We start from the raw sequence: 12,767 nt of genomic DNA, 5'->3' as shown, positions 1-12,767 counted from the left end.
ATTGCTGCATTGATGTCGTCGACTTGCTTTGACACAGGAAGCTTCGCGATCATCGGCTTGCTGGTGGTTGGTCGTTTGCCTTGGCAGGTGGTGCATGTTCTCTCCCCTACTGCTTCGAGCAACTTTTCCTCTTTGCTTCTACTTTTTCACTTTTTGCGAATCGCTCATACCTCCCTCCTTTTTCAATCCTATCTTTTTTATTTTCCTCGCTCGCTCTTTTCTCTTCCTTTTTTTTTCTCTTTTTTTTTTCGGAGGGGAGGGAGCTCGCATGCCTATATGAATACGTCGTGCTGACCTGATCTCTGTCGGACGACGAAAGCAACAGACGGGTGTGTGTGTGGAGGTCGAGTTGTGGACACGCAGAGTGGGGGGAAGGCACTTGTGGTAATCGAGACCACCCAGGAGGATGCCAGCTCGATTCATCTCCATGCTTAGTATGGCGCAAACGAGCCGCGACGAGCACTGTAGAGCCGACACAGGTGATGGTTGTTAGAAGAGGCTCAAGTTTCGTGCTGGGACAACCGTGATCGGCTGAATCGGAGGAGCCAGCTTTGGCAAACGAGATGCGCGGGCCCGGCCAGATCCCGCACAGCAGCGACCTCTTACCGGTACGGAGGCCGTCCGCGGTAGCCAGCATATCCTCCGCCGCTGTATCCTCGGTAGCCGCCTCGCGGACCGCTGCCCCGATAGGCAGCCCGCCCGCCTCGGCCGCGGAAATTCAGCCCTGGGATGTTGGTGCGCTTGGCGGTGACCTTCAGCAGACGTCCCTTGAAGAGCGACTCGTTCAGCACCAAGGCATTGTGGACAACCGAGGGATCGGCAAACTCAACATAAGCGAATCTGGCGATGGACAGAGTGTGTCAGTTTGGATTGGGTACAGGCCCGGGGCAGGTACACCGACGAATCCTGTCGTTCTGGTGGCCATGCAAATCGAATATGTCCCCCCCCCCAGTTCGCACCCTTTGGGATGGCCGGTGTATTTGTCGCAGAGAATGGTGACTCGGTTGATGGGACCGCATGCTTGGAAGTGCGCTTGGATTTCCTCGGGGGTGGTGCTGTAGTCGACCTGCATTTGGCATCGGGATGTCAGCGAGTGTGGACGCCGAGAGCGAACAGGAGAAGGGCAAGACCAGTCTCGCTCAGGACAAGCACACACTGATGGTCCAAGGGCTTACATTTCCAACAAAAATCGATCGGGCATCAACTTCCTCTCGGTTGGCATCGGAAGGGGCTGGAACAGAGACAAGAGCCATCAGGATCTTGCATTCACGGCCAGGGGGACTCCGGCATCGTTGAAATAGGGGGCATCGACATCCTGCAGCAGCGACAACCGTTGATCGCTGCATGGACGAGGCTCGAAGCGGAGCTCGACTCACCGTGGCTGGCCGAGGCGGAGGCATCCTGGGCTGCATACATGCTGCTTTCGACGCTGGCCTGCATGTCGCGCAGCTTGGCGGCCTCTTGCTGCATCTCCTGAACCCGCTGCTTCATGGCCTCGATTTCCTGCAACGGGCGACGAGTCAGTTGTGCCGGAGAAGATGCCCTCGGGCACCAGCGAGCGACCCCTCGCTTGGCTGCGGAGCAGGCGTACGTGCCCAGCACCCACCTCGTCGACGGGGACCTCAAACTCGGTGTCGTGAAGAGAGTTCGGCTCGCTCATGGTGACGGCTGTGGTGTGGCTGTGGTGTGGCTGTGGTGCTGGTCTCGGCGATGCTGGGTCGTGCGGGTAGAGGCTCGCGGGTGCCCGATGGGTTTGGATGGGCTTGGGTGGGTGACGGATGCGATGGATGTGGATGGCGAGGCCAAGCGCACTCTTGGCGTGAGGTTTGGGGATCTCGATTGTGCCGTGTGTGTGTGTGTGTGGCCGCAATCCGGCCTGTGGCGGCTGCGGCGGTGGAGGCCTTGGCCATCGCACGCCTGGCCTGCTCGCTCCATCTGCCCGCCCCATCTGCTCGCTCCATCTGCTCGCTCCATCTGCCTCCAGACGATCCGGCCCGGCCAGCAATCCAACCCACACCCCCTCCGAACGAGCCAAGCTCGACTGTGCATCTCGCCATGTTTGAGAAGGTGGGTGTTGGCAGACCTGCTCCTTGGCGACCGGCCCCTCGGCGTGCTATGCTGCTCGTGCCCACCCTGGCTCCCCTCATCGCCGGCGCCGTCCTGCTGCTTCCGAGTTCCGAGTGTCAGCACACAACTGCCCGCTCTGACCCGTCTCGCACTCACTCCCAACCACGCTTCAAACTGCAGACCCTCACCGATCTGATTCGAGGCATCCGATCGAACAAGGGCAAGGAGGATGCCTTCATTGCCAAGTGCATTGCTGAAATCCGACAGGAGATCAAGCGGGACGACCCCGACCTCAGGGCCATAGCCATATCCAAGCTGGCATATGTGCGTACCGCTCTGCATTCACTTGGCTCCTTGATGCCAGTGCCCAGTCTGGTCGCCTCTGCTTCCCCCCACCCTGATTGCCGTCCGCAATGTCAACGCCACTAACACCTTCCCGCCGATTCCCTCGATTGTGGCGGCTGCTTCCTGTCTCCCTTCCTGGTCTTCCTGCTGCTGGGACGGACTTTCGGCACCTCACCACCCCTACCTCTCTCTGGGGCTGCGTTGCCAACTGCTCACCGATAGCTGCATATGCTTGGCTATGACATGAGCTGGGCATCATTCCATGTCATCGAGGTGATGTCGTCGCCCAAGATTGCCTACAAACGCATCGGATATACTGCCGCATCGCAGTCGTTCCGCCAAGACACAGATGTGCTCATGCTTTGCACCAATCTGATCAAGAAGGTAATGGCAAGCGACGCCAGCCAGCTGGGTGGATGGCTGCCCGAGTGAATGTCTGGTGGATGGTCAAGGATGATGTGCGAAAGCATGCTCATTCCGCCGGGCTGCTGTCAGACTCGTGCTGGTCAGACATGGGCAGAGGCAAGCAACATAGCGGCTACGAGCCACTGACCAGCGTCGCCGCTCCCCACACCTCCCTCTTAGGACCTGTCGTCCAATTACTATCAAGAAACGGCAGTGGCTCTCCATGGCCTTGCCCAGATCGTTACTCCCGACCTGGGCCGCGACCTCACCCCCGACCTGATTGCGATGCTCACGCACTCGAAGCCGTATATTCGCAAGCGAGTGATCCTGGTCCTGTATCGCGTGTTCCTGAAGCACCCCGATACTCTGCGCATAGCCTTCCCTCGTCTGCGCGAGAGACTCGAAGACCCCGACCCATGTACGTCCATACTCTGTCTCGGCCACCCAGCTAAACCCGGTGTTCAGCAAGAGATGCGACGGTCTCCGAGCACACATTGCGGCTTTACCGACTAAACTGCGCACAACGATTGCCCCAAACTCTAGCGGTTGTGTCCGCTGCTGTGAGCGTCATTTGCGAGCTGGCCCGAAAGAACCCCAAGAGCTACCTCCCCATGGCCCCGCAGCTCTACGGCCTCCTCAACAACTCCTCCAACAATTGGATGCTCATCAAGATCGTCAAGCTGGTATGGCACATGTCCGTCGTTGCGCCGCATACCTGACTGCTCCGTCCCGGCCACTCTGCCCCGTTTTCCAGTTCCGTGGTCGCCGCAGCATATCCGTTCTCATGCCGTGTCCGTCGTCCTCTCTCGCACGATCCTCCCCTCAGTTTGCCGCACTTCTCCCGCTCGAGCCTCGCCTCGTCAAGAAGCTTGTTCCGCCTCTGACCTCCCTGATCCAAAGCACCCCCGCCATGTCGCTCTTGTATGAATGCATCTTGACAGTCATCAACGGCGGTATGATTGGCGGCCCAGGATCCGGAACCGAAAACGAGGCCCAGGACAACGCCCTGACTGACCTGTGCATCGAGAAGATCAAGCTCCTCATCGAGGACCGAGACCAGAATCGTAAGTCGTCCACCGCCGCTACTCAGTGTTTGGTGCAAGGAACTTTGCCGGACCTGATGCTTGACCAGCACGCCTGAGCGTTCTCCATTGTGTGTTGCTCTGGAGCCAGTCGGCGATTCCCGACAAATGATAGACCGCAGTCGACTCTTCTCGCATCTGCTTGATTGTTGTAATGGTCTCACGCTCGACATTCCGCTCGACATTCCGCTCGACATACCGCTCGACATACCGCTCGACATACCGCTTGCCACGATCCAGTCAAGTATCTGGGACTTTATGCCCTGGCCAAGCTTTTGCCGATCCGTCCTCAGGCTGTCCTGGAGCACAAAGACATTGTGATTGCCTGTCTGGACGATTCGGATGTCAGCATCCGATATCGTGCCCTGGATCTGATCTCTGGAATGGTATGCTCTACGTCGGTCGCTGCTGGACAGTGTCCGTCACAATCGGTAAATAAGGAGCGGCTCGCCCTCTTATGAACCTCTGCCATCGTATCGGAAACAGGTCACCAAGGGAAACCTGATCAACATTGTCAAGAAGCTCCAGGGCCAGCTGACTCTGCTGGACCATCCCTTCTCAGGCCAGTTTGGCGAGACCGAGGGCCGTTCGCGCGGATCCAAGGCCGCCGTCACCGACGCCAAATACGAGCGCGAGGTCATCAACAAGATTGTCAAGATCTGCTCGCAGAATATGTACGAAAATATCACCAACTTTGAGTGGTACATTGGCGTGCTGGCCCGCCTCGCCTATGTACAAAGCCAGAGCATCGGAGAGCTCCTCGCCAAAGAGCTTATCGATGTCACTGTCCGCGTGCGGAACGTGAGACAGTTCGCCGTCAACTGCATGGCAAGTATCAATGCTCCCTTTGTTGCAAGTCCGAGATACAAGGTCCTGCAGGAGCTCCTCCCCCTTTGGCTGATACCGGTCTTTTGATCACAGGTGACTCTCTTGGCTGACAAGATCTTGCTGGAGACTGCCACAGACGAGAACACTAACGTCGGTGTGCTCAGCGCTGCGGCTTGGATCTGTGGCGAGTACAGTAGGTGAGCGACCACGGGCGACCCCAGGCGACTGATTCCCTCCACACACCACCGATTCATACCGCTGTACTCGCAAGGACGATGCAAAGATCCTGGCGGGCTCACAGACTCATGGTGCTCACCTTCATCTCTCCTGGTTACAGTCTGTTGTCGTCCCCTCCGACTGTTCTGCACAACTTGCTGGACCCTGCTGTCCTGCGTCTGCCGCACGAGATCCAGGCCGTCTACGTGCACAACATCCTCAAGATATACACTAGCTGGTCCAGATCGCTCGACACTGCCCAGGTTTCCCACGAGGACTTTGTATCGCTCACTGGTGCAGTCGTTGCCGGTCTCAAGGAGTTCAGCACCAGCCTGGATCTGGAGGTTCAGGAGCGGGTGAGTACAGCAACAGCCGGAATGCGCGGTCTTGCTCGGCCTTGCCGACGTTTCTACTTGCTATTCCACGCAAGCGAGCTGCGGATCTGCTCCTATGTGCTAATCCGTGCCACCTGCTTTGTGCCGCCTGCTTCGTTCCACCTGCTTCGTGCTGTCCATTGACCAAACCACGTTGTGTGTTGCAGGCCACCATGTCTTTAGTCATTCTCAGTGACATTGATCTTGGCGCTGCTACCGACGAGTGGGCCATCCCACCGATTCTCACCGAAGTCAGCAGCCTCTTTGCGGCCGAGCTGAACCCAGTGGCCCCTCGCGCTCAGCGCAAGGTTCCTGTTCCCGACGGCCTTGATCTTGACACTTGGATCTATCCACCTGTTGCTGAAAAGGCCGTGAGCGACGAGGACGAGCTCAGAGACGAGGATCTCGAGGACTCGGGTGACGAACTTGGTTTCAGAGCCTATGCCGAGCACACCAAAAAGAAGAGTTCGGCCACCCGGGCATCCGATGCCGAGGTTGGTCTATTGCGTCTGTGAGGGGTGACATGGAGAGAGCCACGATGGGTCCTTCAAAATGAGAACACTGCCATCAGAGGCTGATTCGGTGCTTTGGTCCATGCGAATCCCAGGCACGCAAGGCTTCTGCACAGAGAAAGAAGCAAAACGACCCATTCTATCTGCCGGCATCGACACCCACTCCCCAGAAGGAAACCGCTTTGGTCGATGATCTCGACCAAAGCGTGCCGATCGTTGACCTGAAGGAAGTGCTGGGGGGTAAGCATGCACCCCCCCCCTGACTGCGTACAGCGCCATGTTGCCGGATTGGCATTCCGCACGGTCTAACGCTTCGTGGCTCCATGCAGCGGCCAAGCCCAAGAAGACAAAAAAGACCAAAAAGTCTGTCGCGGAGGCGGCGAGCCCTGTTCCTGCGCAGGTCTACGAAATCAACACCCAGGTCGAGCTGCCGGAGGGCGTCACCGAGGCTGATTTGGAGCACGACGTCACGCCGCCCAGCCAGTCCATCGACGACGACACAGCTGCAGTCATGAGCGTGACCCTGGACTTTAGTACGTTCTCCAGCCGCGGCACTGTCGCCCCCGCTACCCTCCCCGACAGCAAGGGCAAAGTCAAGGCGAGCAAGAAGAAGGCTGCTGCGACCAAGGACGAGGTCGCGCAGGTTACCAGCCAGGTCGACGACCTTGTCATCACCCGAAAGAAGGTCAAGAAGACCCAGAAGGTGTCGACAAGCGTTGTTGCATCGGCTCCCGAGTCTGTCTCCACGAGCCAGGAGCAGATTCAGGAGAGCGTGGATACATCCGCGGCCCAAGCCAAGCCGCCCAAGCCAAAGAAGAAGAGCCAAGGCCAAGGCCGAGAACAGATCACGGCTGATGCTACCGAGGGCACCAAGCCCAAAGCCAAGAAGGTGTGTCGCCGAGCCGGCGAGTGTGGTCGCCAGACAGAGTGACTGACTTGTGCGTTGGGGCGCGGCAACAAATGGGTTGTGAGGGAATGGAAATCCACGTCAGCGGGAGATCACGGGCGGATGGTGGCATGTTATCGAAGAACGATGCGCGCTGGGCCGTCCAAGGAGGTCGTTGGCTGGTTCACAATCTGACGGCCGAGGGAATTGCGGAGCCCACCGAGCTCTCTCTCTACCGTCATCTGCAAGTGCTCACGCTCAATTTTGCTGCCCTCTGCGTTTTCATCCAAGACAAAGGCGCCCAAGAAGAGGGTCGTCGACCTTGATGCACCTGTTGCTGCACCCAAGGAGTCACGGCCGCTGCTCGGCGGCGCTCACACCGATTCCGCCATTCCAACTGTCCCGGTAGAGGCTTTCAAGCAAGTGTATGGGGATGATAAGCTGACAATCGTAAGTGCAGTCGATCCAGATTGATATCGGTGGTCGATATGCTTGCCTACTCGCTCCCTACCCACTCCCCGCCGTGGTAGATTGCGAAGGCAAAGTGCCGGATTGGCTGTGGGGACCACTGCACATATTTAAAGGGCCGACGATTGCTTCTCTGCCTGCAGGCGTTCGACTGGCAGCCCGTGCCCACGACCGCCGGTGCCGGCACTGACAACCTCATGGTGTCGATCCGGATCCTTGTGAACAACCTTTCGATCTCGAGCGAGGAGCCGTCCTTCATATCGTTTTATTTCCTGGAGAACGAGAGGTTTACGGTCCCACCGGACTGGATTCCAAAGGCCAGCGCATCCGAGGAGATCCAGGAAGTCTGCAAGCAAACGGGAATGGTTGGCCCCTTCTCGATACCCAACAAGGTGTATCCGGGCCAGTCCGGTGGAATTGCCGTAACGTTTGAAGTAAGCAAGCTGTCGCTGCAGAACACCGGCCTGACTCTCGAGGCTGTGGTGACCTGGACGACGCCGGTAAGTTGAAGCTGCGCGATTTCAATCTTTGTGTTTGGATACGCTGGCCCGTGTCGGCTGATTCACATCAGCCGACGCTCGATCATGCACGATCCATGGCCTGTCTGAGCTGCGTGAGCGAGGCGATCTGATGGAGCGTCGCTCGGGTTCTCATCTTCTGTGCGTATCTTTGTCTTGCCGGTCTCGACCGTTGTGTAGGCGGAGGAGGATCAGAAGCTGTCGCTCTTCCTGCCGCTGCCGCCAACGGTGTTCCTGACTCCTGTCGAGGCCCTTCAGCGCGTGAGCGAAGACGAGTTTGCTGCAATGCTTGCTTCCGACACAGATTTTCCTCAGTCTGCCTCGGCCCGATTTGTGGCCCCGGGGCTCGTGCTCGACCCAGAGAGCCAGCAGGCGGTCGACTCGTTCGGCCCGATCACAACAGCCCTGCTCGGCCAGCTCCGACTTCAGGCCGTGGCCATCCTCGACCGCAGCGACGGGAAATCGCCCAGAGCCGTTTCGGTGTTTGGACAGTCGCTGGACGGGGCCCGTGTGGCAGGACTCATCAAGGTTCGCCACGAGAAAACAGCTGGAAAGAGCAGCACCAACACCGTGTGGACCGTGGAGCTCAAGAGCAGCGATGTCGAGCTGATTGAGGCGATTGCCCGACACATTGACGAGTGGACCCACGAGCTCCCCTGGTGAGGACACCGGATCTGCAGCGAACTGGGCAAATCCCGCAGAGCTCGACAGCCAGCAGCAAATCCCATGCCGCCCTTGGTCATGAATACACTCGATCCGACTGGCCAATCGCGGTGCGCGGCGCCGACAGCACGTTGCGTCGGAGTTTGAAAGCGCGGCAGCGAGAGCGCTCTCGGCTGGACGGGCGGCTCTCGGCGGGCAGCTGGCGGCAGCTGGCGACTGCGGGCAGTGTGTGGCCTCGGCGCCGGCCTCGCCTCCTCGCCTCGCTCTCGGCGAGCACGCCCTCGGCCCTGGCTTTGGCAGCACTCCACTCCTCGGCTGGGCACAAGCCTCCTCGGCCTGGCGAGCTTGAGCCGCAAGCCTGTGTTTGGGCATCGCACTCCTCTTTCTCCTCGCCGGCCTGCTCCTCCTCTGTCCCCTCCGTCGGTGGTGGACTGCGTTCGTTCCGGGGTGAGTCTTTTGCATGTCTTCTGCATGCCGACGCTGCGGCCCCCTGCTGATCAGCTTGTCATGCACGCTGTGTCTCTTGCTCGGCTCCCACGCAATCGCCGCTGCTGCCGCGCATGCCTCGATGGATGTCCGTCTCTGCGTCTCCTGATGTGTATCTGATCGGATCCACCCGCTGCTTCCTTTGCCCTTCTCTCTCTTGCTCGCTCGAATCGCCAGTCGCTTGGAAGCACCTTCATCTCGACTGCCTCTTCCTATCCTGCTTGTTACTTTTCATTGCCAGTCCCCCCTCCCAGCTCCACAAGCCCTCTCGGTCTCAAGCGCCGTCCGTCTCGGTCTGACTCAGCGTCCGGCATCATCCGTTTCCCACATCGGACACGCTGGTTTCTCTTGGATGACCACCGCTTCGTTTTGCCCCATCTGCGCCTTCGAATCGGCTTCCAACCCGCATCTGGCCTCGGCAGCGACAGAGGCGCTGCCCTGTCCTCATTCGCTGGAATCGGGCAAGACGGGTACACCCGTCGCTCGGAACAATGCCGATCCGTCCATGCCGTTCATGCCGTCCGTGCAGTCTCCGCAATCCCAGCAGCCCCAGCAACCCCGCGTGAGCCTGCCGTCGCCAAGGCTCTCATTCTCAGGCCCCTCGGGCGATCCGAGCACGTCCGCGAAGCGTCAGAGCCTCTCCAATATCAGGCACCCTCGTCACATGGATAGCCAGGAGTGGCCGTCGCCATCCTTCCACCCTGCCTGGTCGTCCTTTTCCGAGCCCTCGTTCTCGCCGCGGTCGTTTCCGGCAAGCGGCAACATCAATCCGGTCGGAGTCGGCGGCAGCGCCAATCCCAGCGCCAGCAGCAACAGCACCACGGTCCCTGCAACGGTACCATGGTCTCCTTCGCTCACAGGGATCGATGAGTTTGCGCTGGGTCCGCCGCAAATCGATGTAAGTACCTCAGATTGGCCGAGTGTACTTGCTGGGCACCCGATAAATGTATAAATTATAGAACCCAGGCCTGCATCATGCCGCTTCGCTCATGGCGCACTGCCTCTCTCGCCGCGCTGACGATCCTGCTCCATAAACCAAAGCAGCCCCCGACCACGAGCTACAAGACCATCAAGAACGCAAAGTCCGACAATCTGGCTTATGTCAAGGGCATTGGCGAGCCAGCAATGTCCTTCGGTGACAATCCCTACCAGAACTATGGATCGATGGGGGCTGCCAACAGCATGGCCCGCCGTCCGTCCGCTGACGATATGCATGCTTGGAGGACATCGGCAGCAGGGACGGCTCAGTCGGTGCCTGTATCGCCGGCTCTTCTGGCCAGTCCGCGGGGCCTTATCCCCGCCGACTCGATCTGGTCCACAAACCATGCTTCGGCCCCCTCGTCGCGGGCAAGCACCGCCCAGATCGATCGTCGGTCCTCAACACCAAACCTTTCCTTTAATCCGATGCCCGGCGACTACGACCCCTCCCTTCTTCCTCCACTTCCACCCTCGGCCAAGCCTCCGTCGCACCACAGTACGCTTTCGCAGCAGCGGCGCTCGGCAACGCCTTCGCCGAGAGTATTCTCGGTCATGGCGGCCGTCCCTCCGCCCATGTCGCTGCCCTCCGCTTCGGTGCCGTTCTCACCTGCAACCCAACCCCCGAACGGGACATCCGCCATTGCAGGCTCCGCCAGTGGCTTTGGCCATCTCACCCAGCGCATCAACACGGGCTACAGCTCGCCTTCGAATCTCAAACCCCAGATCTACCCTGCCCCGCGGAACATGGCTGCATCACCCCACAGTCTTGCATCCAACCCAGTGTCACCCGACGGCGCTCTTCATTACAAGCCCGATTATGCAAAGAGTTCCACCATGCCTGGGCCTGGCTTTTCCCCACGATTCGGGCCAACAATAGTTTCCAGCCCACACGCACTCGAATCTAGCGGCCATGTTCCGGGGATGCAGCTTCCGCCTTCGCCGTCTCTGCACCCATATGCGGCTGGTGTCGGAGCGCCCTATCCGGACCAGCGCCAACCCTCTGTCAACCCACAAAGCGCCTATCGAACGTCAAATCCCTCCGCCGTCTTTGCCGAGTACATTGCGCAGGAGGATCGCAAGCGGCAGCTGGACTATCAGAACTTTGTCCAAACCCGCCGGGAATCGCTTGGACAAACCTACTTTGATGCGACATCGCAGGCCCTGTCGGCCGCGGCAATCGAGGCTATAGTCAGAAGCGGTGTGTCGTTCTCCGTCCCTACTCCCGTCCCATCTCATCTTTCGAGCCCCAGCCTGGGCCCGACTATGACATACACTCCAGTGCCCGCACATGGCCAGGCCAAACGAAACTCCAAGCCTCAGCTTCCCGTGCCTGTGTCGCTCAGCTCTGGAGAGAAACGAGGCAGCGATAGGACCGAGCCGACGGCCGACAAGGTTGCGCAAAAATCAGCCATCGAGTTGCTGTGGGAGCAGTATGCGGATAAGCTCTCTGACGCTGGCAAGCCTAACAAGGCTGGCGCGACCGACAGAACCCATAATGCCGATGGTGTTCATGACGTCGACAGCAACAACAAAGATTTCAAAGTGCCAAGAACAGCAGGGGCGGACAGCGTCCTCAAAGTGGCGGAAAGCTCCCATCGCGACCCCATCGTTGTCCCTGTCGGCGGCGAACCCATTACTCCGGACCCTGCGCTGGACTTGATTTCACCCCTGTCCGACGCCCTTGATCGAGCTGCTCTGTCGGTCCACGACAGGGCCCAGCCAGCCAGCGCGGATGGATCGGTTCCTCCGGCATCGGATCACCACAAAAATATGGAGCCATCACGAGAGCGCGATGTTGAAGGAATCTTGGACCGCACTCCTCCCGCTGATCACCTCTTAAGCGACTCCGAGGCAACCGCCGATGACAACTTTGGCGAGACCGATTTGTCCCGGGATGGGCAGCCCCCCGGCAGCTACTTGTCCGATGTGACAGAGCCTGCATCGTCGGACAAGCCCGTTACGGATGAGAAAGTACCGTCCGACCAAACCGAGGATGAGAGCGTCCTTATCGTCGCCGCCGACGAGGCGCCAACCGACACAACCCTCCCTCGCAGTCGATGTTCGGACACCAGCCCAAAGAATGTCGGTAGTCCTGTGCAAACCGCACTTCATGAAGATGCCTTGGATGTCTTCCAAGATGACTCCTTGTCGCCTCCCCCTGAGAGCTACTCATGTCGCTCGTCGCTCGAGCTCCCAGACCGGCTTCACCGCGATCCCGACGAGCCGTTCGAAGGGAGCGCCTCCGCAACGGCCGAGCCCGTTCCTGGCGAAACACCGGCGACCGAGCTCCGGATCTTCAAGGAAATCCAAACATCCAAGCTCAAAGTGGATGAGAAGAAGCTCACGATCGAGTACTTTAACCAGCTCACAAAGGAAACCGAAGAGCTCTGCGATAGCGTCTGCTTCGAGCCGTTCCCGGTTGTTCAGAGGGAGTTTTCCTATCGAACTCTCTCTACCCCAGTGCCCGGAGCGAGTGCGGCACACTCTCGCGCTTCATCGCAAGCATCCGAGTCGAGGACCCTGGGTGTCCGAACCATGGGGAAGGTCGTGCATCAGTCTTTCGAAGACCAGCAGTGGAGGGCCTCGGTGACGCTCGTCAAGATCCTGGAGACCCTGTTGGCTGATCACTTTGAGAATCTGCAAATTCTGTCGCTGCCGCTCAAAACCCTCGAGTTCACGCTGAAAGGAGAAGGTGGGTGTCGGCGCATTGCCATATTGGTGCACTGCTGTATCGGTGTCGTTAGTGTTCAGGCATAATGAAGACTTCAACGGCGCCAGCATGCCCATCTTCCTTCTCATGGACTGACGAATCTCCGATACATTTAGATATCGAGCTGGGTTTGGTGTACGACAACAAAGGCACGCTCTCGCCGGTCCAGATCATTGAGCAAATCGGGCACGCTCTCAAAGCCGGTGAGCATCTCAGAGCACAGCGATCG

The 12,767-nt window shown here is 59.0% G+C and overlaps 2 protein-coding genes across 2 annotated transcripts; one reads left to right on the top strand and one right to left on the bottom strand.

Annotated features, from left to right (window-relative positions):
• Positions 1–355: 355 nt before the first annotated feature.
• Positions 356–1,802, bottom strand: BJ171DRAFT_5177 (uncharacterized protein). Its single transcript, XM_053112175.1, has 6 exons — positions 1,607–1,802; positions 1,377–1,503; positions 1,176–1,231; positions 960–1,066; positions 607–840; positions 356–462 (listed from the first exon to the last, which is right to left on the bottom strand). Exons 1-6 carry the CDS (start codon positions 1,658–1,660, stop codon positions 432–434), a joined length of 609 nt encoding a protein of 202 aa, XP_052971726.1. The 5' UTR covers positions 1,661–1,802; the 3' UTR covers positions 356–431.
• Positions 1,803–1,944: 142 nt separating this feature from the next.
• BJ171DRAFT_5167 (Adaptor protein complex AP-3 delta subunit) lies at positions 1,945–6,898 on the top strand. The gene is made up of 13 exons (XM_053112052.1): positions 1,945–2,067; positions 2,248–2,391; positions 2,635–2,796; positions 2,998–3,235; positions 3,361–3,500; positions 3,644–3,881; positions 4,140–4,285; positions 4,386–4,727; positions 4,821–4,924; positions 5,065–5,299; positions 5,485–5,811; positions 5,925–6,069; positions 6,159–6,898. The coding sequence occupies exons 1-13, from the start codon at positions 2,056–2,058 to the stop codon at positions 6,758–6,760; spliced, it is 2,835 nt and encodes a 944-aa protein (XP_052971725.1). The 5' UTR covers positions 1,945–2,055; the 3' UTR covers positions 6,761–6,898.
• Positions 6,899–12,767: the final 5,869 nt, after the last annotated feature.

This window comes from Polychytrium aggregatum (genome assembly GCF_025602895.1).
Source record: "Polychytrium aggregatum strain JEL109 chromosome Unknown BJ171scaffold_1, whole genome shotgun sequence".
NCBI lineage: Eukaryota > Fungi > Chytridiomycota > Chytridiomycetes > Polychytriales > Polychytrium > Polychytrium aggregatum.
The sequence above is the reverse complement of the archived record's forward strand: the minus strand, read 5'-3'. Positions and strand labels throughout refer to the sequence as shown.

Bases quoted from the DNA above. Each gene is read 5' to 3' on its own strand.
- BJ171DRAFT_5177 (XM_053112175.1), bottom strand. From the start codon at position 1,660: ATGAGCGAGCCGAACTCTCTTCACGACACCGAGTTTGAGGTCCCCGTC. The intron at 1,504-1,606 runs GTGGGTGCTGGG...CGCCCGTTGCAG, and splicing joins TTGAGGTCCCCGTCGACGAG to GAAATCGAGGCCATGAAGCA. The intron at 1,067-1,175 runs GTAAGCCCTTGG...TGCCAAATGCAG, and splicing joins GATCGATTTTTGTTGGAAAT to GTCGACTACAGCACCACCCC.
- BJ171DRAFT_5167 (XM_053112052.1), top strand. The intron at 3,236-3,360 runs GTACGTCCATAC...CCCAAACTCTAG, and splicing joins ACTCGAAGACCCCGACCCAT to CGGTTGTGTCCGCTGCTGTG. The intron at 5,300-5,484 runs GTGAGTACAGCA...TGTGTGTTGCAG, and splicing joins ATCTGGAGGTTCAGGAGCGG to GCCACCATGTCTTTAGTCAT.